The sequence below is a fragment of the Xiphophorus couchianus genome, chromosome 19, assembly GCF_001444195.1.
Source record: "Xiphophorus couchianus chromosome 19, X_couchianus-1.0, whole genome shotgun sequence".
Classification (NCBI taxonomy): Eukaryota; Metazoa; Chordata; class Actinopteri; order Cyprinodontiformes; family Poeciliidae; genus Xiphophorus; species Xiphophorus couchianus.
The window spans coordinates 6,276,779-6,301,145 of record NC_040246.1 but is presented as its reverse complement, the minus strand read 5'-3'; the positions used below and the strand labels follow the sequence as shown (position 1 = coordinate 6,301,145).

Below are 24,367 nucleotides of genomic sequence, written 5' to 3'. Positions count from 1 at the left end.
CTAACATCCATTCACATGCATGCACATCAACACGCATGCTCACAGCATAACCCTTCATGCGGACAGATGAGCGGTTGATTGCTGCACAGATCCGACGTGGAATTTTAAAATTAAACAACTTATCCCTGCCTGGAATCTCCATGTTATTCCTCCAGCATTCCAGTGGGGGAAAGGGAACCGCACTGTCTGTTTGCATCTGCGTATGTATGTATGCTTGGCATGTGGATGTATGAAGCTGCTGTCAACAGCTGCTGCCATTATTCATGCGTTGATGCTCATTATTCATTCACAGATGCATTAAATGTTCCAGTGTGTACATTACATCCTGCAGGAAGCATGTGGAACGCCACAGTTGGAAAATAACAGGGCATCTATAGTTACTCTGCTAATGAATGGGACTTAAATGGAAAAACGTTGTTTTTCGTCTTGTGTCTTTTGGCTCTCTACTTTGAAATTTTAATGCAGCAACAGGATGTGTTATTTGCAGGTACCCATAAGGCACGTGTGAACTTCATGCAGCATTCTTGTAATCGCATAAGCTGGATTTTGTTCTTTTATTGCTAGAACAGAAGTTTAAATACATATGCATGTTATTTGGATTTACTTTTAAAACCTTTCATTGTCAAGCTTAAAAGGAATCGGCGATTTTCTTTGTTTTTACAGGGATGCTGTAAAATATTTATGAGTAGTCTGTATCTACATTCCAATCTCGCTTGTGGTGATGAGATATGGATCATCACCGCACAAATGAGATCCTGGAAACAAGCAGCCGAAACGAGTTGCTTCCATCGGAAAGCAGGACTCTGCTTTATACATAGTTAAGATGAAGAGCTCTGTCATCCGCAGTGGAGCTGCTGTGTAAATAGTACCAGGATCTGAATGGGATGTCTCCTGAGTGCCTCCATTTGCAGGTTTTCAGATCATTTCCTGATGAAAATCTGAGTCAGAGCCAGAATCCAAAGAAGGAACAATATTTCCCTGCGACTGGCCTGGGAACAACTTTAGATCCCCAAAATTGAGCTGGAGAAAGCTCAGTGAGACATTGGTTTTTGGACTAGCAAAATACAATAGAAGAATGGATAAATTGATGGTATCTTATCTTCACTTGAAAGTTTGGAGAAGTAGAGAAGATTATATTTAGTTCAGAACAACATTAAAAAGCCAATCAAGCCTTAAGACCTTTTACAGCACTTTAAATATTGCCTAAAACTAGTTAAAAACAAACGCTGAAACTCCCATGCAGTATGTTTTTGTGTTGCTTTACATTCAATCTAAGATATTCTGATGTGACGTGTGTGTCTGTCTGGCACAGCAGTAACAGTGTGCAAAAAGTTTCATGATGCAGCTTTTACTAAAGCTAGTTTGAAATATTTCAGAATGCGTTAGATGGGCACAGAAAAAAATCTCTGCCTTATAGCGATTCAAAAAAATTGGCTTTTGAAATTGGAATTATTGGCAGACAAAGATCAATAAAAATATAAAAATGTGAGCTCAAAAAAGCAGAGATAGCTCTCTGCAGCCTTTAATTACAGCACTCACTCACTTTTCAAGGTTTTTGAGACAGATTATGTACCTTAAATTGCTTTACGTAAAAAAAAATCTACGGCAATAAAATCTTTAATGCAAAAATCTTAATTTCCTAAAATCTCATATTCACCCACTTATTTTTTTTAACCAATGGTTAAACTCTCGGACCCCATTCACATTGCATCCTGGTTGATTACAAAATACTTTTTAATATATTTGGATCTAGTTGGAACAGTCTCAGCATGAAGTTGTTGCGCAACCGGAGCTGCCAACATTAGGACTATTTTCAGTATAGGTGCATGTCATGCTTGGTGCTTTGTTTACATTTCATTCTAATAACGCTGAGTCATTTGTCACACCTCAGTGGCATAAAGGACAGATGGAATGTGACCATGAAGATAATCTGGTATCAGGACCACATATGAAAGTGTCTTGGGTTTTATTTGGAAAAAATCTGATTTTTGCCATTAAAGAGTGTCCATAAGAAGTCAGATTTGGTGTACTTAAGCTTGCAGAGAGTTACGGGAGCTCTAGTTTTTCTGGAGGTAATGTTAGACTGTGTCCTATCTTGTCGTGTGCTCACATATCAAAAAAAGTTTTTTTACATAGGCCTAATTGTGCAGGAATGAAATGCCAGTCTTCTCACATTTATGAAGTATGTTAGATTGTCATCATACAGTATGTCTTCTGTTTTTGCATCTTGCAGATGGATAGGGATACAGGTTGTAAAAAGTAGCGGGGAGTCAAATAATTATTTGTCAAATTAATCAGAAAGTAAGTCACAGCACTTCTATAGAGACTTCAAGCATTTGGCATGCTGAGATAAATGAATCTTCTTCAGCACAAACTACAAAGCATTAAGTGATGTTAGTATTAATTCCTTATATCAGAAATAGCATTTGTGTGAATATAGTAATTTTTTTAAGGAAGTCCTTTCTGACAGTCTGCCTTCATAAAGTCATCACAACATTGCTTTTCTATTAAACCTTTAACAACCTTTTTACCAACTTTGGCCTTATAATGAGCTCGGCAGATGCGTTGTTCCACCAGGTGTGTTGCTAATTGATGCTGGCTAGTCTGAAGGAGCTGAGTGGCGGCGTTGCGAGGGAGGGCTGCTCTTTAATGCGAAAGCTCAGAAACTTGGAAACTGCAGCTCTGAGGAGGAGCTCTGTCCTTGAAGGCGGTGCTTGGACTCCCCAAGCGTTTCGCAAAGCTGAATGGTTGCCATGGGAGATTAAAGAATTTCTCAAACATGCCTGAAAGAATCATAGCAAAACTCCAGGTATGGTTTTGATGAGGGATTAACATAATAATATGAGATAGAACTCAAAAAAGTCCACTTTACATAATACCACTCCTTTAAAACTGTATATTTGTCTATTCCTCACAATGGAAGGCAATATAAGTTGAGGTTTTCGGGAGAATAAGCAAAGCATCAGCAGTATTTTGTGGTTCCTCTTTAGGTAGTGTGAGTCCATGCACCATTAAGAAAAAAGCTTAAGTTTTGGTTAACATGTTGATCAATTGACTGATATTTTCCAATATAAATTACTCCTGTAATTCTTCTCCTCCCTCATCACTCCCTATTTTGCCTCCAGTTAAGTCTTCATTCTCCATTTCTCTGTCTATTCTTTTTCCTGGCAAAGCTCACGGTGGTGTTACTATCGGTCTGCGTGTGTGGGGGTGTGTAGGCGTGTGCGCGTGTATAAGTCAGGAGAGCTAGGGTGAGCTGGAAACGGGGCGTCGATGGAGAATTAAACACCGATGAAGACAAAGTCGAGAAATAAAAGAAAAGATTGATTGAAATTTGCCAAGAGGCAACGGAAGGGTGGCGTGTTTATGTTGCAGCAGGACAAGTCCCAGCTGGGTGATCTAAACCTAACCCTTCCAGCGACCTTGTCAATGGTAATAGAGGGCTGACTGAGAAAGGAGGTCCACAATGACACACAGCTGCTTTTGGAGGAATGCGCTGCACACGTGCACATGCTTATGAACTATATGTGTCAGAGATGGATGTCAGACGGCTTTCTCTGACTTAGCCACATCAAAAGAAATCCCTAACACATATGTATCGTGTGCTGCATACGTCCTTGTGTGCACTAAAAGAATCGTCTTGCCAGCGGTCAGTGGCTCCTTACCAGTGGTTACCGGCTCCGGCGCTGAAATTGAACACCTACATTATTTAGTCCACTTCACACAGTAAATCTGTATGTTTGCAGACGTGTTTCTGCGCGAGCCTGGAGAACACTTGAGGCCGGACTCCTCAGTTTATCCATGTGTACGTTTCCCTCGGGGACACTGCGTACGTATGGTTGACACGCGATTGGAAGTTTCAGAGATTTAGTTGTATGTTTATCTTTTCTGGGGTTTTTCCCCCCACAGTATATACTGTATGTGTATGCACACACACTTTGTTAAAGTTTGGTTTAGCAGCTTGGTTAAAATCCTTCTTTATGTTTCTGCCGAAGAGCCGGTTAAGTGATGCCATGTCATTTTCCATTTTAGAATAATAGCATTGTTGGTTTTTTTTCCCCTCTTTTAGTTTTATCTTCCACTTGGTCCATAGAGCACCAAAACAATTAGACATAATAAAAATTACATAAAAGCTTAATGCTAGATTTATCTGGTTTGTTCTAAGATAACAGTCATTTGTCCTTACTCAGCTTAAAAAAAAAAAAAAAAAAAATCCGACCGCTTCTTATCCACCGTTTCTTTTTTCATTAGTTCTGCAAACAGGATGCTAACTGTAATCCACAGGGCTATTGTTGACAGTAAAACCCTTTGGTTTGGTCTCTGTTTTCCCCTTTGCCTCTTTAATCTTTATTTCCTTTTATATCAACAAGACATGGCTTGTTGGACTTCATTAGAATTTATTCTTGCACAAAGCCAGTGGTTAAGGGAAACACAACACCTCGGGAAATGCTTATTGTTTCTGTTTTTGCATAACGTTTCCTTTTATTATTTCACTTCCAGGATCATTTAACACAAATGATCCTCGACCTAAATCTTTTGGATTTAGGCCCATATCCATCTCATAACAGTCCTTTTCCGTTGTACTCCTTGAGTTTCCCAAACTTGTCTCTTGGATTTTGATTCAAGTGCACACCCTGATTGAATCAAACTGAAACCAAATCAAATAGCAATTCTTCAACATTAGTGAAGAGGTTTGCTGCTTACATGAAGTGTAAAATTGCTTTGTAAAGAAAAAAAAAATCAACAATAAACACAGAGACAAACACAACTGCAGCTATAAATTTGGACATTGTATTTTCTGAATTTATTTCAAAATATTTATAAGTATATTTATAGAGCTTTTAATGGGAAACAGAATTTGTTTTACAGTTTTAAGACCAGATTATTATTTTTAATACCAATTCTGCACACATAGTGTTAAAAGGAAGCGAAAAATAGTCCCAAGGGTTACATGCATGAAATAATTCAAAAGAGCGATTGTTGATTTATACAACAGTATTTTGATGTCTAGAGAATTTTTTATAATTAAAATTTAGAAAAGTGAAAAAGTAAAATAAACACATTTTTGATATGAGAAACTTTATGCTCTCAAACAACACCCACAGTTACCCTGATGATCTAGCTCCTTACTCCTCCTGAATCGTCTATTGTTGGTACGCCATCAGCTGTACTATGTTCTCTCTCCTAAGATCTGGGTTGTTGCTTTCCTTGAACCCAATATTCTTGCTAATTCATAAATATAGATGAAATCTGGAACATGGAGAACTTTTCTGCTGACCAAGATCTTCAGTGAAAATAAGACCACTCACTATTTTCCTTTCTGCGTTATCAATTAGCTGTCATTTTGACATACCCCTTGTGTTGTTTTTGTCAACAGTTATTTAGTTTATTGCAAATAAACTGTTCATTTAATTTAAATGTTAGATCATCACCCATTTGTGTTTTATAGAGCCAGGACTCAGTAGACTCTTTTTCTGTTCGAAGAGTGAGTTTCAAAATTACCTATCATCTGATTGTGATTCATTTATTTGTTATGTTTTTAAGACTTTTAGATAGAAAAGCAATTGTTCATTTAACACTTAATGTCTTGTTTGGTGATCTCTGTATCGTTAGTCTTTGCTGTGTTTTCTCTGCCACTGTGTGATGGTTGCTATGAACGCTTTACGTTTTCAAAGAAGCTGTCCATCATGACAAACAGTACAATATAACAAACCAAGTTTTCCGACCTTTAAAAATGTGTCATTCTTTCTCCTGACTTTCACCAAGCCATTGTATGCATGCCTAAAGAATGAGGATGTGCTGATTCACTCTCTCTCTTTTTCTCCCTCTCTCTCTCTCTCTGTACTTTCCCAGGTAGGGCAGTTCAGTCAATTTCTCCATGAATGTACGTCACAATGATGATGACAGACCAGATTCCACTGGACTTGGCTCCGCCCCCCCTCCTGAACGGAGAACTCCCTCTCATGCCTCACATGGTTAACGGTGACGCAGCGCAGCAGGTATATATGCCTTTTCACACTCGCATACATCTGTCAGCCGGATGCTTATAGTTCAACCCCCCCGAATACTTCCACCTTATTCTTTCAGCATTTCCTATGTTGTGGTTAGTGCATCCATCAGGCTCTTCCTTTTGTTGTCGTTTCATCACAAGTCTCATGTGTCGTTCATTCAGGTGTTTGAAAAGCTGCCAAGACCTTGCTATCAATGAAGTAGTCATTAGCTGGAGCAAAAATGAGCACCTACAGATCTTTGGTATTCTGAGTAACAAACCAGCATTGCTGGAAAAAGAAATAAAAACTCCTAGAAGCATGGCCGAACAAATTTCCATCCCCACATGCCACATGCTCGCAAAGCATTTGCTTAAAATACTTTGGACAGGGAGTTAAGTGAATTCTCCCAAACATGCTGCGAAGCCAGCTGGACCTCTTTGAAAGCGCAGCACCTAAATCGACATCGGCTCAGGTGAAGGGAAGCGATCGCTGTAATTAAAATCAGTGCAGTTCAGTGGAACTTTAAATATTTGGTCAGAAACAATTTCACTCTGAGCTTTTGGTAGAATACGGATGCGAATGCTTTTGCATCACCGTAGCCCTGCTCCCTCGCATCCCAGAGGAAGTACGTTGGGAGGGTTTTGGCTGCGACACGGTGCAGTTATGCAGGGGGTTTTGGACGTAGTACACAGCAGTTAGGGAGCTCTTTTTATCACAACACCCTGCAGTTTAAACTTGGTTCCCAGTGTGGAATCAGGGATCTAGACCGATGATTATACAGATTTGACTCAGCATTTATGTCCGCATGTGTGAATTTGTTTGTTTCTCTGTCTGTCGTACTTTGTGTGTTTGTGTCTCATACTCTTTTAGCTTTTGTGTGGGCACTGCAGCGTCTGTGTTGAGTCTGAATACATGCTTAAGTGCTTGTCTGTCAGTTTTCTCAGTATTTGTGTTTACTAGCCTGCATTTTTCAAGCTGCAGCTGCTGGTACTTTTTCTACAGTGAAGCTAGGAGAGGGTAAGTATCGGGTACAACCAAGATCAAAGACAACCAACTATAAGGTTTTCTACCTGTTATTTAACCCAAAGAGTACAGTGTAGGGGTTTGGAGCTGATCTTAAATTTTTGTAAACCTTTCACCTGCCAGTACTGCTTTTAGCTTCTATTTTTTTAAAGCTAAAAGCAGAAAACAGCTGCTTCTGAATGGCTTCCAGAATGTTTATGTGTAGCATTCCTTCAATCACCAGCCATTCATTTTCTATTTTAGGAGCAGAGGTGACATCACACTGTGAGAGAGAGAACTCTCTACAGGCCTGGTTATCAATAACATTTTTGAAAAAAATGGTTACTTAGGATTGTAAAATAGTCATTAGCATCTGAGATTAGTGAATAGCACTATGCACAGTGCAGTTATCATTTACAGTTGTAATTAGTCAACCAATCAATCAAGTATGAGCTGGAAAAGGTAAAATGTTTGGCGTTCCAACTCTTCCGACACTGATCAGGTTAGCCAATCAGAAAATCTCAGATTTCATGTCATCGACCAATTTACCACTGCATCAGACTGAGTTATTTTTTTATATTTGAATAAATAGTGTTTGTGTCTCTGAAACCCCACCCCAGCAGATTCCTTTTCTCTCAATAACAGCATCCACACAGAACAGTGTAACAGTGATGTAGACATTTTTATTTATGCTGTGTTCACTGATCAGACTGTTTCAGCTGTGCGGTTCCAGGTGTGGGCCGATCAAGCTGAATATTGCCCGATTCAAATCACCAGGTGATTTCTTTGTGCATCTCTAATTAAAGGTTGAGTTGTATAACCTTCTTTTGTGTTACACAAATGTTAAAACCGCAAAATTCTGGTTCTGGGTCAATTGGCCTGAAACTGCTAATTTAAAGTGTCTCTTATTACCATTTCTTCTTGTCAGTGTCTAGAAAGACCTAGACAAGGGGAACAATTTTCTTTGTCTAACATCTATCGCAAAACAGTTTCAAACCACCTAAATATGTAGGTTTTGTTGCATTTCTTTTCAGATTTTGTGAAATCTACCTTAGCTCCTGCTCATGTGCAACACAAGCTGCTGGTTAAATCCAGCAGCTATAGACGTCTATGGGGATAACAGTAGGTTAAAATATAACAAAACATATATCCATTAAAGTGAAGCATCATGGGTATACCTAACAGTCCGGTTCCTTTGATGCAGTTCTGTTTATTTAAGCCGCCACTCCTCTCACTCCCACCAACATGGTCCCACGTAGGGGTTTTCTCCAACCGTATGTGCCGTGTACTATGCTGCCGTTCCCATAGCAACAGCAGCCGCTGCAGCAGACAGAGCAGGAAGTGTGCATCTGTTTGTGTGTGTGACTGGAAGGGAGCATTTTGGTGCTGAGATGGGAGAAGAAGCAGAGGCTACAGGAGGAATGCACGATACGAGGCTTGTTGAAAGGCACACCTGTGGAGCGTAGACGGCACCGTGCTTGTGTGTTGCATGCATGCATGTCCCTGAATACGCGTGTGTGCGTGCCTGGTGCCTATGCAATGGAGGGTCACCTGTTTCATGTCTACAACCACGTGTACAGTTTCAACAACCTGAACACGGAGAACATGACGGTAAGGTGTTTGCGTGCTCCCTTCGGGCTTAATCAGAAGCTTAATCATTTACTTCGCTTTCATTGGTGTGTGCGCTCACCTGTCTCTCTGTTAGACTAGAATGTATGCTGTTGCATTCATACTGGATCTTCTCTGAGAACAGGTTTTAAAGAAACCTGCTCTAAGATCGAGGTGTGAGTCTCAAAGTAGCTGCTTCTCATTTATGTGTAAATGATACTCTATCATCCTATAGTCAGTGTACCAAATCACCTCTGGAAATTATGTAACGGATGTGTGTATATAAACTTTCTCCCTTAATACTGTCTTTATTTGCGTCGTCTTACAATGTTTTCATTTTTCTTTTGTCTCTGTGTTTTGACACAGGTGATTCTGGTGCAGGTGAACCCAGGGGAGACGTTTACCATCCGGGCGGAGGACGGCTCGCTGCAATGCATTCAGGGTCAGTCTTCACTTATCACATCACGTTATCATATTACAGCGAGGCCTGGCCATCACTCTTATGCGTGTCTGTGTGATTGAAGATTTGTTTTTTTTTAATCAGTTTTATTGTAGGCTGACTTAACCGAGACTTGTAAACTGGAAACGCATCAAACCAACAGGCGTATTTTAGGCACACAAAGCTGTTTTAACCCATAAAATGATGTGTGAAGATTTTCTTTTGGGAATAAGGATAAATAATACAACTTTTAGCGGTTTGCGGAGACTTGTATATTGCAAATTGATCACGTAAAACAAATTATCACATAAATACGTTAATATTTGAACTAAGAGATCCAATCAAAATTTTGTGTCCATGTTAATTATAGAGTTATTCTAGACTAGTCTACCCGCTAATATTATGCCTCTCTTCACCATGGGAGGTGGTCATAAACACGGAACCACACCGAGATGTATGGGTAAGAAAAGACTGGAGATTGATTGGGACATTGTGATTCTTCTCAAAGCAAAAAAGATCGGCAACAGAAGCATTTAGCAGATTCTTCATACGATTCTCTGGTGTCCATCCCATCTCAAAATGACTCGCAAATTAGCAAATTCTGATACAGAAACCAATGCAAATACCTTATATATATTGCTCAGATGTTTCCACAAGTTGTAGGCCGTGCCCATCTGGTTCCTTAGTTTAAGTTGTCTCCCAAAGCGCACTTGGTCCATGTGAAGGAGAACGTGATTGACAAAGGAACATTTATGGATGTGTGCTTGCTGCAGAACTAAGAGGTGAAATGGATTGATGACCGATAGTGAGGGGCAGCACCCAATACAGTCTCTCTTGCTCTTCTAACGTCACTGCCAGGATTATAAAACTATATTTTATATATATTTTTAAGGTGAACAAAATGCATTTGATAATAAAATAATATGCACAGCCAATACTACAGTTTTGCAAACTGTGCTTGCAAAAATAGGCCTTTAAGTGAGACAAAAAAAAATTGTAAAACATAACTGCAAGAGTTGCCGTGGGCGTGACCGCTAAAATCACAGATGATATGGACAGAAAGATGAGTTTTCATATTCAATATTCAAACAAACCTTGGTCATGACCCCCAGCTGGTGCCTGTGGTCTTCTCTACAAGAATGTGAAGGAAATAGAAGCTGTGAAATCTTATGTCTGCAGAGTCTGAATTTAAAGGTATTTATTCTGCCATAAAACATGCAAAAACTCCTGAATATTCCTTGATTACAGTCTTTTGGATGATTTGTGTAGTAAAGTATGTACATAATAGTGTAAATGTAGGGCAGTGGTTAGTAGTAATGTACGTTTGCGCCGATGACAGATGTGGTAAAGCCGATCTGCCATAGCTCTACTCTGGCTTCGTCAGATATCAGTAAATGAAAAAGACTGGAGATGGAAGCCACATTAAAAAGCTCCTAAAGATGGAAGGAGGTGGCAGTAACACGGGATTTCCCCCAGTCTCCTCTGAAATTGTCTCACTTTGAGGATGTCAGACAGCAGCTTTGAAAGGGTGCTTTTGTTTTCTTCGTGATCTCCCCCCTCCTCTCTCCTGCCGATCCCCATCTTCTCCCGTCAGTCTTTCTTTGGCTTCGGAATTGAGAGAAAGCAGCTTTGGCCCAGACACAGCCTGCCGCCCCTCTTGTAAAACCCTCACCACCACAGCACGCCGTGTTGTAGAAAACAACAGCCTGCCTCTTCTCCTCTAAACCGCCATGTAATTTAATTTTCCTGAAATCAGAGGGATCGCCTCGGGCAAACCTACGGGCAGAGTTAATGGCAGATAGACGCGCTGCATGGTGGGATGGATAGATGCAAGGATGGTGCAGACACAAGTGACAGGTAGAATGAAAGATTTGGTAACTTGTGAAACGTTAATTAAAGAACAGATGACAGAAGAATTTTGTGAATATAATAAACAGCAGAGAGGAAAAACAGATCCTGCTTTGCAGAAGGACACTGTATTGATGCAGCTAAGGTCTCGTAGATGTTTATTTGTCTGGTTGCATGTGTGCACTTCCCCATAAAAAAGTTCTTCTGTCTGTGTGTGCTTTTTTTTTGGTGTGAGGTCTCCAGCTTGGCCTCGTATTAATGTGAATGTTACTAATGTTGAAGGAGCACACCCCCCCACACATGCACACACCCCGACAGAAGAACAAACTCCAGTTCTTTTCCTCTAACCTTCTCTGGAGGAGGTCAGCGGGTTTTATGAGAGGTGGAGTGTGGCGGTGGGGTTTGAAGACGGGACTGAGTCCCCTCTTCAGACCGACTCTGTGTGATTACCAAGACCACAGAGCTCAGTGTTTGCCCTTGCTTGTGTACTTGTGTGTTTGCTCTTCAGCTCGCTACATGTGTATGCCTGCGTGTGTGTGCGTTTGTGTGATTTTGCCGAGGGAGGTTGCTGAGACCTGAGTGCACAAGAGAGGACCAGATTTGAGATAAAACAACCTCTGTTTAGCTGTTGCTCTGCGGTGCAAACATGCACACAAACACGGATGCTCTCTGCCAAGACTGACCCTACCTGGAGAGGTCAGGGCCAGATGGGTTTTTTTGTTTTTTCACATGGATCCTTGCTTTTCGCTTGTGTTTCATAACGCCTTCACCTCTTTTCACTTGATGTTTTACTCGTTCGGCCTCTGCTCCAGAGGATTCTGTCAGTAGCGTCTGTTTTCTTCTCATTCATACTCTCCGGGAACTACTGGGTCAAAAACAATCCAGTTTGGATTATTTTGATAACCCACGTCTGGGTCAAATAGGAATGATTCAGCCTTTGATTGATTTGTTTTATGAGGTTGACCCACTGTACTGACTCTCAAACAGCAATCCAATAAATTAAAAGAGACTTATGTCTAAAGTTTAGGAACAAAATGGACATTTTTGTGTTGAATTGAGTTATTTTAACTGACGAACGAAGCCATTTTCTATAGTAAATCTCATACTATACCTGAATTCATAATATACACTTATCGGCTACACTATTAGATATTGCATATTTGTCTAAGTCATTGGCCTTAAAACCAGCAGTTTCTTGTGTGTAATTAGCCGTCAAATGCTATGGAACAGTTTCGAAACTGGACGTATGCAATCAAATTATTCCACATTTTATTGGATCATTTTAGTCACATGCTTCAGTTTTCTTCCTTCCCTACCAGTGGTTTTGTTGTGTTGCTCTGTTGATGCTCGCTTCTTCTTTGGCTGCAGCCTTGTGTGTGCCAGCGAACGAGTCGATCGAATCTCTTCCTGTATCCGTCTGCTAATTAGCATGTTCAGTGTGGATATGTGAGTGTCTGCGTGTCTCCGTGGCCTGTCTAAAACAGACTCGATGCTCCGGGGGGTCAGCTTCAACCAACCCTCCTCACACACACTCTTTTCTCACACACACCCCCACGACATGCTTCCACACACTCCCCAGTCTCTAATCATCCTTGCCATCTCTCCCTCTTCACCGTTTTCGGACCAATAACACAACCCCCCTCTCTCCCTTCCCGCCCCGCCGCCCTTCTCCCACTCTGTCCCTTCCTCCCCCACACGCCCTCACTAAGACCATAAGACCATTCCCCTGAGCTTTCCCACACTCACATCAAAGGAGAAGCCTCTGGAGGGTGTGTTAGAGCACCCTGCTCTGGAATTTCAGTGTGTTGCCATGCACTTGCTTACGTGTGTGTGTGTTTTACAAGGGCGAGTTAGTTGACTGGGCTGTTTGGTCTTTGTTGAACTTTTTATGAGGGACGATGAGTCCGGGGAGGAGGGCTGCGTCTCACAGAAAGAGGTTACACCACCATGGAGGAAGTGACATCACAGTGCTTAGATGGCAGCAGATCAACATTGTTTGTCCTTTTTTCTATTGCATCTAATAATTTTGGATGTAGGTTGAATATTAACAATATTTAGTTCTTAGGTATTATACCTAAGATGAAGCCGTTAAAGACCATGTCCCACCTGCTCCCTGCTGAATGTTTCCCGACTTTGGACAACTTTCTTCAAACAAGTCATGGCTGTGCGTAACCTCTGCGGTGTGTGGTCACCACTGACTCTGCATACATGTCATTCTGCATGTGTTATTTGGACAAAGCAGCTGGGGAATCAAGGTCTGGTTTGTGTTTTGCCAGCAGATGTGCGCAGCTGAATCATACACTCTCTCTCTGTGTCTTCACTGATGCTAACTTCCTGTCAATGTTCTGCTGCATCGTGATTGGCTTGTTATTTAATATATTAAAACTGACGTAGTGCTTTTTTTAAGCTGTTCCGATCACAATCCCTGCATAGAACTGTCGCGACCAGACTTCTTCTAAAACACACTCTCCATCATTCATTGGTGAGAACTAATTGTGACCTGTGAAGGCATTACTGTTGTAATAAAGATATTTACCTTGCTTTATTCTTAGCTGTTTATTTGCAGTCATATTATGAATGAGAAGTGCTCAAATAGTTCAAATGTAGTACCTCGTTCCTTGTAGTAGCTCCCTGTTAAAAATGGCAATACCTGAAGTTGTTTGAACACAACAATTATTTTTTTTCAGTTTAAAGCTACTAACTTTAGTACAATGCCTATTTCCAGAATAGATTTCTTTGAAACAATATGAAATATGATGTCATTTTTTGGTATAAGATTCTCCCTCTACGGTAACCAGGAGTAAAACTACTGTAGTTTCACTGTATAACACACAACAAAATACAAAACATAATAAAATTGCTTTGACTTAACCCTCCTGTTATGTTGCAGATCAAATTGACCCGTTTTAAGGTTTAAATTTTTTTTTTAAATAGTTGGAAGTATTTTTTTTGCGTGAAACGTTTTCTATTTGTCTTAATAGGTTCACTCTACATATAAATGGCAAATTTATTCATTTTACACATTTGCAACCCCCCCTGCGTCTACTTTTTACATAGATATTGTTCGGGTCAATTTGACCCGGCAGTCAAGTTGAAGGTTAAAAAAGATTTTAAAAAATTTTCAATTCTATATGTTTCCTTGCAGCTATGAACCATATTTCACCACAAACACACAAACAACACACACACATGCACATGTACACCCCAATGAACCCACTTTCTCACTACTCTCTTTACTTCACTAGGAAACTGCGAGAAAGCAGGTGTTCACACAACTTTTGACGGGAATCTTTTCTGTTCCTGTGGACTAACTCCACCTACACTGAGTGGACACTCAGCAGAAGTGGAGGAAAACATAAATACTCTCTGCATGACTCATTTGTATTAATTTCAATCAGCGGGTCAATTTGACCCTGAACAGTATATGTGTCTGAAGTTCAATTATAAAGATCACCCATTGAAAAAAAAATCAAAATCAAAATGTTATTTAAAATTTTTTACAAAAGATCAATTTCAAGGAAATTATTGGTTTTTTGTGTCTAGGTTTTTTTCAGTGGACATAAAAAACGTAAATTAAATTTTTTATGTCCAAATGAGTAAATGAGTTTGTCGTCATTGATCCTTAATTTCTGAGAAATAAAAAAAAAACATTATTGCACAAATATTGATCGAAATGGTTAGTATTGGAGTTAATAATCAGATACAAAAATGTTTTGGAGGATTTTTTTGGTTTCTGACACTATTGCATGATTGAACACTCGCCGGGTCAAATTGGGCCACAAACATTATTGCTGTACCTCAGAAACGAACATAACAGGAGGGTTAACACAAAAATTGTTAATATTGTGTTAAAGTGCTAAGCTACTATAAGATAGATCTTTACAGTTTGTGTTTGGCTTTTTTCTATTTTGTTTTAGCAGTTTGTTTGTCATATATAGAATAAACACTGTCTAAACAAAGTGTTTTTCAAGTATATATGGTCGTTGTAGATAATAATTACCCTTGCTGCCATTAGGTTTTCTTTTAGTTCATAACTTGTTGAATTGCACTTTAACATAACATTACTTTAGTAAAAATGTCAGTTGGTGTTTCTTTGATTTTGATGCCATGGCTCTCCATGTTCTTCCCAATCAGAAATATTTCCAAAAAGCTCTGCTCTACTCCAGCTACTTCAGCACTTTGAGAACTTCCTAACATTCACTTAAACATTGGAACAGTATGACAAAAAAAAAAAAACTAGGCATTTCTGAAATTGCAACTTTTTAGACTTTTGGCTTAGGTAAGTGCCAGAAATTGGGCCTATTTTTTTTTATGTTGCTCTCAGCATTTGTCATGAACGTAAGTTTTATATCGGCATTGCTTTGTCCTAAATATATTCAAGAATCACATTCTAATAATCACATCAGAGACACTTCTTGAGCTTTGCTAATTAACTTTGTATGAGTAGAAGGGGAGAATGCGAAACCATTTTGTCTTTTTATGTGTTTGGTATACTATGGAGTAATGTTGGGGCAGTAGAGTAAAGCATCGATATTGCGGTGGGAAAAAAAGATTTATACTTTGGCGTGAAATGGAAAGGTAACAACTGTAGTCCATCTTGTGAACACTTTGTACCGCCTACAAACTATTATAAAATTTGGAAATTTTTATTTTGTACTAATTAGTTTTAGCACTCTGTCAAGTAACATTACAAATTAGAATGAAAATATACTTGAAATTCTGCGACAGACTGGCGACCTGTCCAGGGTGTACCCCGCCTCTCGCCTGGAACGTAGCTGGAGATAGGCACCAGCAACCCTCCCGACCCCATTAGGGACAAGGGTGAACAGAAAATGGATGGATGGATGGATGGATGGATATACTTGAAATTTTTGAATTTATATGTTTGAACAAAATCTTTTGGTATTGGGGGAAAAAAATGTGTCCTTGGGATCCTGATGTAAGGAAGAAACAATGAGAAATAATGTGATGATCTTTATTTTTTTAGTTACTTTCTTCTGGCCTTGCTTTCATTCCTGTTAGTTTGTGTTATCCCCTCTGCCTCTGTTAGACGGATGCAGGTGATATAGCTTTTCCTGGGCTCACTGCATCACTACAGAAGCTTCCTGAGGTTTTCTTTTTGTCCAGCCTCCAGCCAAAGTGTGCACTTCTACACTCGGGACCCTTTGATGTAAATGGAAATAGCTGCTTGAGAGAGATGTGGTGGAAAGTCCTGCAGCCTGTGTTTACCTCAAGCCAGATGGCTCTAAACAAGCTGGGGGAGAAGACGCAAATACATTTTTCTCCGAAGGGCTTAATTTAGTGTTCTGTTCTGGACGGTCCCCTTGCAGCTTGTAACCAGAAGGGGTTATTTTAGGTTTCAAACCTGCCTCAGATCCAAATCTCTCCCATGTGGGGCAGCCTGACAGGTTTAATGAAAACTGTAGTTCTCTTGAAAAGAGGTTAAGTTTGTCCTGTCAGCTGAAAGTCTTAATATGTTTATCGAAAGTAACTATTTCAATCAAATTTTTAAAAATCTGTATAAGTGTGCTTAGTTTAAAAAAAAAAGAAGCTCCTTCTCGTCATTTGTTGGCTTGTCTTTATGTGTGTAGACGTGTCGTTAGAAATTTCAATGGGTGTGATGGTATTATTGTTGCACATGCACCTCGCCCCAGATATTATGAATCTTATAACCGATTTCCTGTAATTGTAGGTGCTTGAAATAGTAATTGTCTGTGACTTTGTAGTATCTGAATACACTTTATGACTCTTGAAAATCAAGCCTGCTTCAAGATGTATAGTGACACACAAATAAAAATAAGTAAAAGAAATCCCCCATAAAACATAAGAAGATTAAATGAATTGGAAAATTTGCAAAACTCAAAATGCAAAAGTTTCATTGGGTTTTGCAGCGTGAAAAGGAAAAAGTCTGGTAAAAAAAAAAAAAAGTAGAGGTTTACCATCTTAGTAGGTCTTACTTCATCCCTTCATCCTGAGGAAGTTCAGTGAAGTCACATCAGGTCATTGTGGCTAAAGCAATGTGGTTAAAAGTGGCTGTCAAAAATAATAATGCTTCTTTTTCAATTTCTTCTCCAACTTAAAACAAAAGCATTTAAAAAAAATGTCAGTATTTGATTAAAACTACTCGTCTTCTGTCCCACTACTCGCATAGACCAAACATTAAATGACCAGTTTTTAGTCAAAATGTAAATCTTGAACATAGTTAGTACAATGTTGCTTTAAATGCTGACCTTTTAAAAAAACAAAGCAGTGTATTAAAGCAAAAAACAGGGTTACAACTTTTGACTCATTGTTAGCCTGAAATTAGTTAACCCAGCATTTTGGTGAAAGAAACAACCCTGCAGGTTTTATGTGTAGTGTAGCTTTCTAAGGTTACCTAGGTAAATTCTTTGTCGCTTTAAGCTTCCATCCCGTGCATAAGTGGTTATCATGTGGGATTAATAAATATTTTAATCCTACATCCTAATATTTTTTAAGATGGGTTTAGACACTATTGGAAAAGAAAGAGATCTCCAAATATAGTCTAAGCCAGACAGTCCTGTGAGGACCTACAAAGGAGTTACCTACAACATTGTATGCCCTGCAGGCAACCGTAAAGCAGGTTACAGAGGTGTGTTTAGCATATGGGTCTTAATTTTGTGCTATGTCTCATTGCATTTGGGAAACTGGTTGCCAGGGGAGAGGACTCTCACTGCAGGTGGTGTGTAATGGAATGTGATCCCTCTGGGCACACATTTTGTGTTTGGATGTGTGCTTTTGTGTGGCGTACCTGCTCCCTTTTTCTTTCCTCCACCCTCGACATTCTCCGCTCAAAAGAAACAAAAGAAAATGGAGCGGTTTGGTTCAGCTGGCACAAGGCAGTTAAAACATTGACTTCAGTGTGTGTGCGTGCGTGTGCGCATGAGGTGGAGAGAGTTGATTGTTGTATGCCCTGCCCAGTGCTCAGTTATAAACTCAATGCCCTCACAAAGTAGGCCATGAGGAGGCAGACTAAGGAAAAGAGGATGGAAGTAGCAGAGTTGAAATAAAATGCAGGAATCAAATTAATGAATATGGTTTGAAAGAAGTAGAAGACGAATAAAAGAACAAGGAGCTGCATGTCTGATCGTGCCATGCATTCTGGATGAGGCCTCTTCTTTTATGCAATGACCCCAGCTACCTCTGTAGCTGCTGCTGCCGCTGCTACTGAGTTGATCTACTTTTCCAGCTCATACTTGCTGTTCTGACTGGCCCACTTGGGCAACCTGGGAATGGGAGTGGTTTGAGCGGGTAGAAATGGATGACTGGAACTCTTGAGAATACAGTAAGACTGTGTGAAAGTGTTTGTGAGCAGCAGCTGTGTAGAGGAGGTAGCTTGCAGAAGTTTTTTTTTTTTTTTTCCAGACAGACAGAGGCAGAAAGAACGATCTTTTCCAAGAATGAAATTCTTGGCACTCCTGTGAAGCTCAGGGTACAGCTGGAGCCGTTCCCCTTCTCTCCATTCTCGCTGCCTCCTCGTTCAGTTCTCTTTCCATCCTTCTCTACTTCCTCCCTTGCTTCCTGGTCCCCCCCTTTTTTTCTTCAAATGTAAAAATGTTCCATAATTTTCAGACTTACCTTCAATTGTTTTTTGTTTTTTTGTCTTCTAACAGATCTGCATGTTTCTCTCACAATACCTTGCAAAGGTAGTCATGCCCCTTAAACTTTTCCACATTTTGTCTTGTTACAACCGCACACTTTAATGTCTTTTTTGGGATTTTATATTTCACACCAATATAAAGAACTGCATAATTGTGACTTAATAAGCAAATTAAAAGAAAAAAAGAGACTAAAAGTGTTGGGTTCATTTGTTTCCCAGTCCACGTGAGTGTTTTCGGGACTCTTGCTGTCCGTTTTTTTTTTTTTTTGCAGATTCTTCTTTGCTATATAATGCAAGCTCAAGCAGACTGCATAGAGAAGAAGCAGGGGACTGTCTAATTTCACTTATCAATTGATTTTTGAACTGGACTTTCACTGGGCTATTCAAGAATATCAATATCCTCTGATCTAGATCGCTCCAAGGTAGCTTTGGCTGCGTGTTGAGGTGGTAGGTGACCCTCCAGGCTTGTCTTAGGCCTTTTGCAGCTTCTAACACATTTTTCTCCAGGATTTCCCTCTATTTAGCTCCAACCATCTGACTGATATCACCAAAGCTCCCTCTTTTCAGTTGCTGTTTGCAGTTTAGTGATCGTATTTGTGGAGTTACGGGCTAACAGCTGACCGGTCAACAGATTCTTTCTTCTGAGCTTTGGATTAAGACCTAACCCCGCCTTACACACCGCCACAGTTTCATCCCTGACATGTCTGCTGTATTCCCTGGTCTTTGTGATGCTCTTTGTTCACTGATGTTTTCTAACAAATTTGCAAGGCGTTTAAGCACAGCTAAATCTGTACTGAGGTTTAGTTACACACAGAAGAACTCTTAACAATTTGGTGAGTGTTGAAGGCAATTTGTTGCACTTTGACGTTTAACATCAGAGGAAAGCGGAGCAGAATATAAACGTATGTCACATAAGGCATGCTTCAGGGCTGCACTTTAGGCAAATATGCAAAAGTGATACCACTTATCTGAGGACTTTTCCTCAGATAACTATCGGTAACATATCGGTTACCGATAGCTAACCAATATGTAGCTATCAGTTAGCTATATATTCTTGACTCCTTTCTATCTTTCTAATCATTTTAATGTCCCAGTGTTTGTGATCTTCACCTTCTGGCCTCTTTAACAAATACAAAACAGTTGTGGGCACCAAAGAGGGTGAAAGTCTGTTCAACAACTGAAATGCCGTATAATTATTTGTGTGAAGAATATCAATGCATGGCACTTTAAATATATCCAAAAAAATATTGGCCCTTTGTGATTTCAATATTGGATGCATGGACATTGCAGTGACAACTGTGATTCTGCATGTTGTACAATCCCAATATTTCTTTCCATTTCACAGTTTTAGCCACATTGTGCTGGTTTGTCACAGAGCATACTGCCATTTTGCAGGTCACTATTAACTCATTTTAATATTTTGCTTCAAATCAGGTTGCTATATTTACTATAAGGATTAGATTATTCCCACGTCAAATTTCAAATGCTTTGAAGAGGAGTTTGCTTTCAAAATGTGACAGAGTTCCTCTGCACAGCTTCAAGTTCCACAAGACATTGTTTACATCATTTGTGTTAGAGTTTCATAGGGAAGCCCCACTTCTTTTTCTTTTTTTTTTGCCCTCCTTGATCAAATGGGATGCATGTTTCAGTAAGGGCCAAGAGAGGTCAAGGAATAACCTGAGACAATGGTGTCTCTTCTGCTCATACACAGTGTCCACCACATCTGTTCCCGTATAAACCTTTTTCGCATTCACACACATATTGCAGAGGCAGAAATAGAATTTCAAGGGTTTGAGGGAAAGTCCCTGCTAATCTAGCCTTTTCAGCCCTCTTTCTGCCTTTCCACTGACGTATGCATAACTTCTCCATTTCTTTTCTCTTCTCCCTCCTTATCAGCGCACACTCTTTCCCCGCAGCTCTCTGTGGTGGACACAAACTTGTTACTGTTCAGACTGTGACTCACAATCCAGGAATGCCCCATATTAACATGTGGAGAGATAGGAGAGAAGCATGTTGAATGGCAGAGGACAGGGCGGGAGGGGGAAGGAAGTACAGCTGCGGTCCAAACCGGGATGTTGGTTTTGGGTGGTGGTGGATGGGGGTAAGGTGGGGGCATTGTGGATTTAAGGGGAGATCGGTATAATATCAGGAAAGCGTTTCATGACTCCAAGTTTGTTTATAACCCAACAGCTGTTGCACGTCTTCTCTTTCTCCCGCTCTCTTCTCTCGTAGACATGCAGAGTTAATAAGGGAATGGACACAATGAGTCACAAGTGTCTGACTTGTGTATCTTTGTGTATTTAATTGCACGCTTTTGTGTGTGTGTCGGTGTGTGTTGCGTGAATTTGCATATTTGCGAAGTAGAGTACAGTATGCTGTATCCATGTTGCCGGTGTAGGTTGGATGCCATTCCCAAAACAAGCCTATCTGCAGGCTTCAGAACAGTCATTGGGTAATGTTAGAAAAGAACAGCGGGGGCAAGAACACGACTTGTTATGTCTGGAAGTGAATCTGCTCCGAACTTTGATGTTTTAAGCCGAGGTGACCATGGTTTATGTCAGCGCAACCGTTGAAATGTCGCCGTGTTCTGCAATCGGATGTGCCACCGTGTGCTTTCATGTCAGCGGGGCGCTCAAAGAGTTTCGGCAACATGTGGCCAGGTGTGTGCAACTGGAAATCTGTTTCTGGTCTTGTTGCAAGAATTTCTGTGCGTGCCTTCGACTGCCCGTGACTATGTGCACAGCTGTTGGGCTGTGTGTTTGTACATGTTTAGGATTTTGAGAACAAAGCGCGGCTGGGTTCAGTGTCCCTCCAGACGTTACGTTGCTGTTTTCTGGAGCAGGCCCAGCAGTAGAAGTAGGTCGCCCGACGGCACCCCTCCTTTGGGTGGGGGAAAACCAGAGAGGGATCCGGGTTGGGTGGAGGTATGGGCTGGCAACCATACACACTAGACAGACCATGGACTGCAGTCTTAAATACTACTCACACACAGATCAGGACAGGATAAGATGTTGCAGATACCAGAATAAAGTAGCATTTGTTTGTTGTAATGTTAGGAAAATAAAACCTAATTAGGTTTGGACCTTAAATTGAAAAGAAATATATAAATGGATGCACAGAAGTTATAGACCCGCTGAAAAACAAGTCTTCTATTTCTTTTCTTTTTACTTTCAGAATGGCAATGTTCTCCTTTTCCTCTGTTATGAATTTAAATTACATCATGAATCAAATAATGTATTAAGTAAATATAGCAGCTTTAGTCAATTTTGGCTAATGTTGAAAAGGGATTAAAAAAACCCTGAAAAGATTCTAATTGCCTTCATTTGAAGACATCGAAACTTAAACATTGTCTTATTTTTTTAAACAATAAAATAGAAAATGTAAAGCAAGAATTATAGAGGCCAACGGGATACTCCTGCCTGGGACACTTTTAAAGGGACGGCTGAGTAACATTTCAAAGCTTTAACATATAGCTGCAGTTATTAGACAGTGAACACTGAATATCACATGGTATATAGTATAATAAATTAGCTCTGCGATGGACTGGTGACTGGTCTAGGGTGTACCCCGTCTCTCACCTGCTGACTCCTGGAGATTGGCACCAGCACCCTTGCGACCCCACCAGGGATAAGCGTCTTCTCTGGCATAAGTGGACTGATGGATGGACAATAAATTAAGAACATAAAGTAGAAGACCTGTTGACAGAGTAATAAACGTAAAAAAAGGACTGCAAAATAATAAAACATCCATCCTTCTGGTATAGAATATATACCATTTTTGAAAAATAATGGATGTTCTTGCACAAATTTTTCAAACCTATGAATTTACATAAATCTCTGGAGCTCTGGTATTTTAATACATATAATTTTGGATCAGTTGGTTTCATGTATCTGTTGTAGCTGAATTAAAAAGCTGATAAATGCTCTTCCTATTTTTGTTAAATTAGGACAAAAATGGAACTTTGACTTTATTTTAAACCGAACCCTAGATGTTTTTGTGGCTTGAGATTTTCATCTCTGATGACCTGCAGCATGTAGCTCAGTGTGTCAGTCTTGCATCTACTCATATTTATTGTATTATATTGTTTTTATCAAGTCATTACTTATTTTTTTTTGTCTTCTGTACATAAAAGGCAGAGCCAGATGCCAGGAAAACACATCTGATTTCTACAAGCCCATCTCAGCAAACACTTCCTTGTGTCATGCTGATGTCATCATACAGTTTATAACTTCATCAGCTGGCTTGACTGATAAGACTTTCCTTGAGGCACTGTACATGCAATTTTGAGCTTAGAGGCTTATAGCGGAGCGGCTCACTCATCTCAAGGAATGTGTTTACACACACCTGCATACACACACACACACACACACACACACACACACACACACACAATAAAAAACGGTTTTTAAGCTCTGCGATCTTTAAGCTTGACCAACCTGCTCAAATAACTGTTGAATAAAACACAAGTTCAGATTCAGGTACATGTTATATGCAAGTCTGTTGTTTGTAACATTGAAAATATGATGTGTTGGTCCTAAATAGGCATTGGTGTCTTAGATTCTTACAGTAATCTTAATTATTACAGTTATAGTGTTATCTATAGCTAAAACAGCTGAATTAAACAGACTTTTAACTCTCTTCCAGCTGATCAGCAGTGCACATCAGTATGTGGGTCTCTGTGTCTCACAAAGCCACAAAAAACCTCAACACTCTTCTCTGTCTTCAAATTAGAAGGACTAAGTTTTTAAAATCAGTTTAAAACCTCGGTATAACTTCATCCTGTCAAACAGCCTGTGCCTGGTTCATATATGACTAATTCCTATGGCAAAACATGACAGGTTTTTATGTCATGCTGCGTAAAGCTTGCTATCTGTACTTTTAAAACATCACCTGTTTTAAAAGTGATGGGTGGGGCTTTTGTAGTATTCCCACCTTGATTGTTCATATTATACACAAGTAGAAATTGTTAACAAAGAGTTGAATTTGTGTTTGTTTCAAGTGAGGGGAAAAAAGGCTTCCGCCTCATTTCAGCCAGCTAACCAGCAGTGTGCAGGAAAAGGAGGGAACAGCCAGAGGAAATTTTTCTCTGGCATCCAGTCAAACAGAATTTGAACTGCAGAAACGGAAATTTTCCTGCAGTTTCAGAACCTGTTTCTGTGCATGTGGACTGATGTGAACCTAATTGTGCATCATTCTGCAGCGAATTGGTGCCATGAGAATAATGGACTGAAGGCAGGGTGGTGCAGGAAGACTAGACTTCCTCCTTGATCACCAAGCCCCACCCTGCTTACAAGGTGGGGGGGAGATGTTTGACTCACTGGAGATGAACTTCTGGGCGGTGTGATGTGTGTTTCTTTGCCCACGCGACATGCAGCACAAGCTGTGTGTGTATTTATAGCACTCTGTGCTATTTTTAAGTTGTTTCCCACATTTCCTGCTTAACCACATTATCTCTCCTTTTTATTTGCTTCCTCTTCTGTCTTAGACTTTCCATCATGCTCCACATCATAGTTACTTAAATGATGCTGAAATATGTTTGTTTAAGGCATTCATCTGAAATGCAACCATACACTCTAAAGAGAATGGCCTATGTGGAGTGGTACCATACTTATGTGTGTGTGTGTGTGTGTGTGTGTGTGTGTGTGTGTGTATGTTGGCCTGACTGTAGAGGAAACTGTCGTGGGAGTGTCTTGCTCTCAGAGCTCCAAGGACAGATAACATTACCCTGCTTATGCTTACATAACTTCCAGGCAACGCCACGTCACAACTGACCCAGACACACACACATACACACACACACGCCCGCATGCATGGATAGTGCAAAAAGAGATAAATTAACGGTTCAAACTCATATGTATCGGT

At 40.1% G+C, this 24,367-nt stretch overlaps 1 protein-coding gene across 2 annotated transcripts in view; it reads left to right on the top strand.

Annotated features, from left to right (window-relative positions):
• fndc3ba (fibronectin type III domain containing 3Ba) overlaps positions 1-24,367 on the top strand; it is a 110,524-nt gene that overhangs the window by 24,603 nt on the left and 61,554 nt on the right. Inside the window, exons 2-3 of one of the 2 annotated variants that reach the window (XM_028000037.1) lie at positions 5,854-5,999; positions 8,967-9,042. In XM_028000037.1, coding sequence (XP_027855838.1) covers positions 5,883-5,999; positions 8,967-9,042 — 193 coding nt within the window. In that variant the 5' untranslated portion in view covers positions 5,854-5,882. Of the gene's footprint in view, positions 1-5,853; positions 6,000-7,705; positions 8,604-8,966; positions 9,043-24,367 lie in introns of those variants that run through there. The other variant, XM_028000038.1, reaches the window with a different exon arrangement.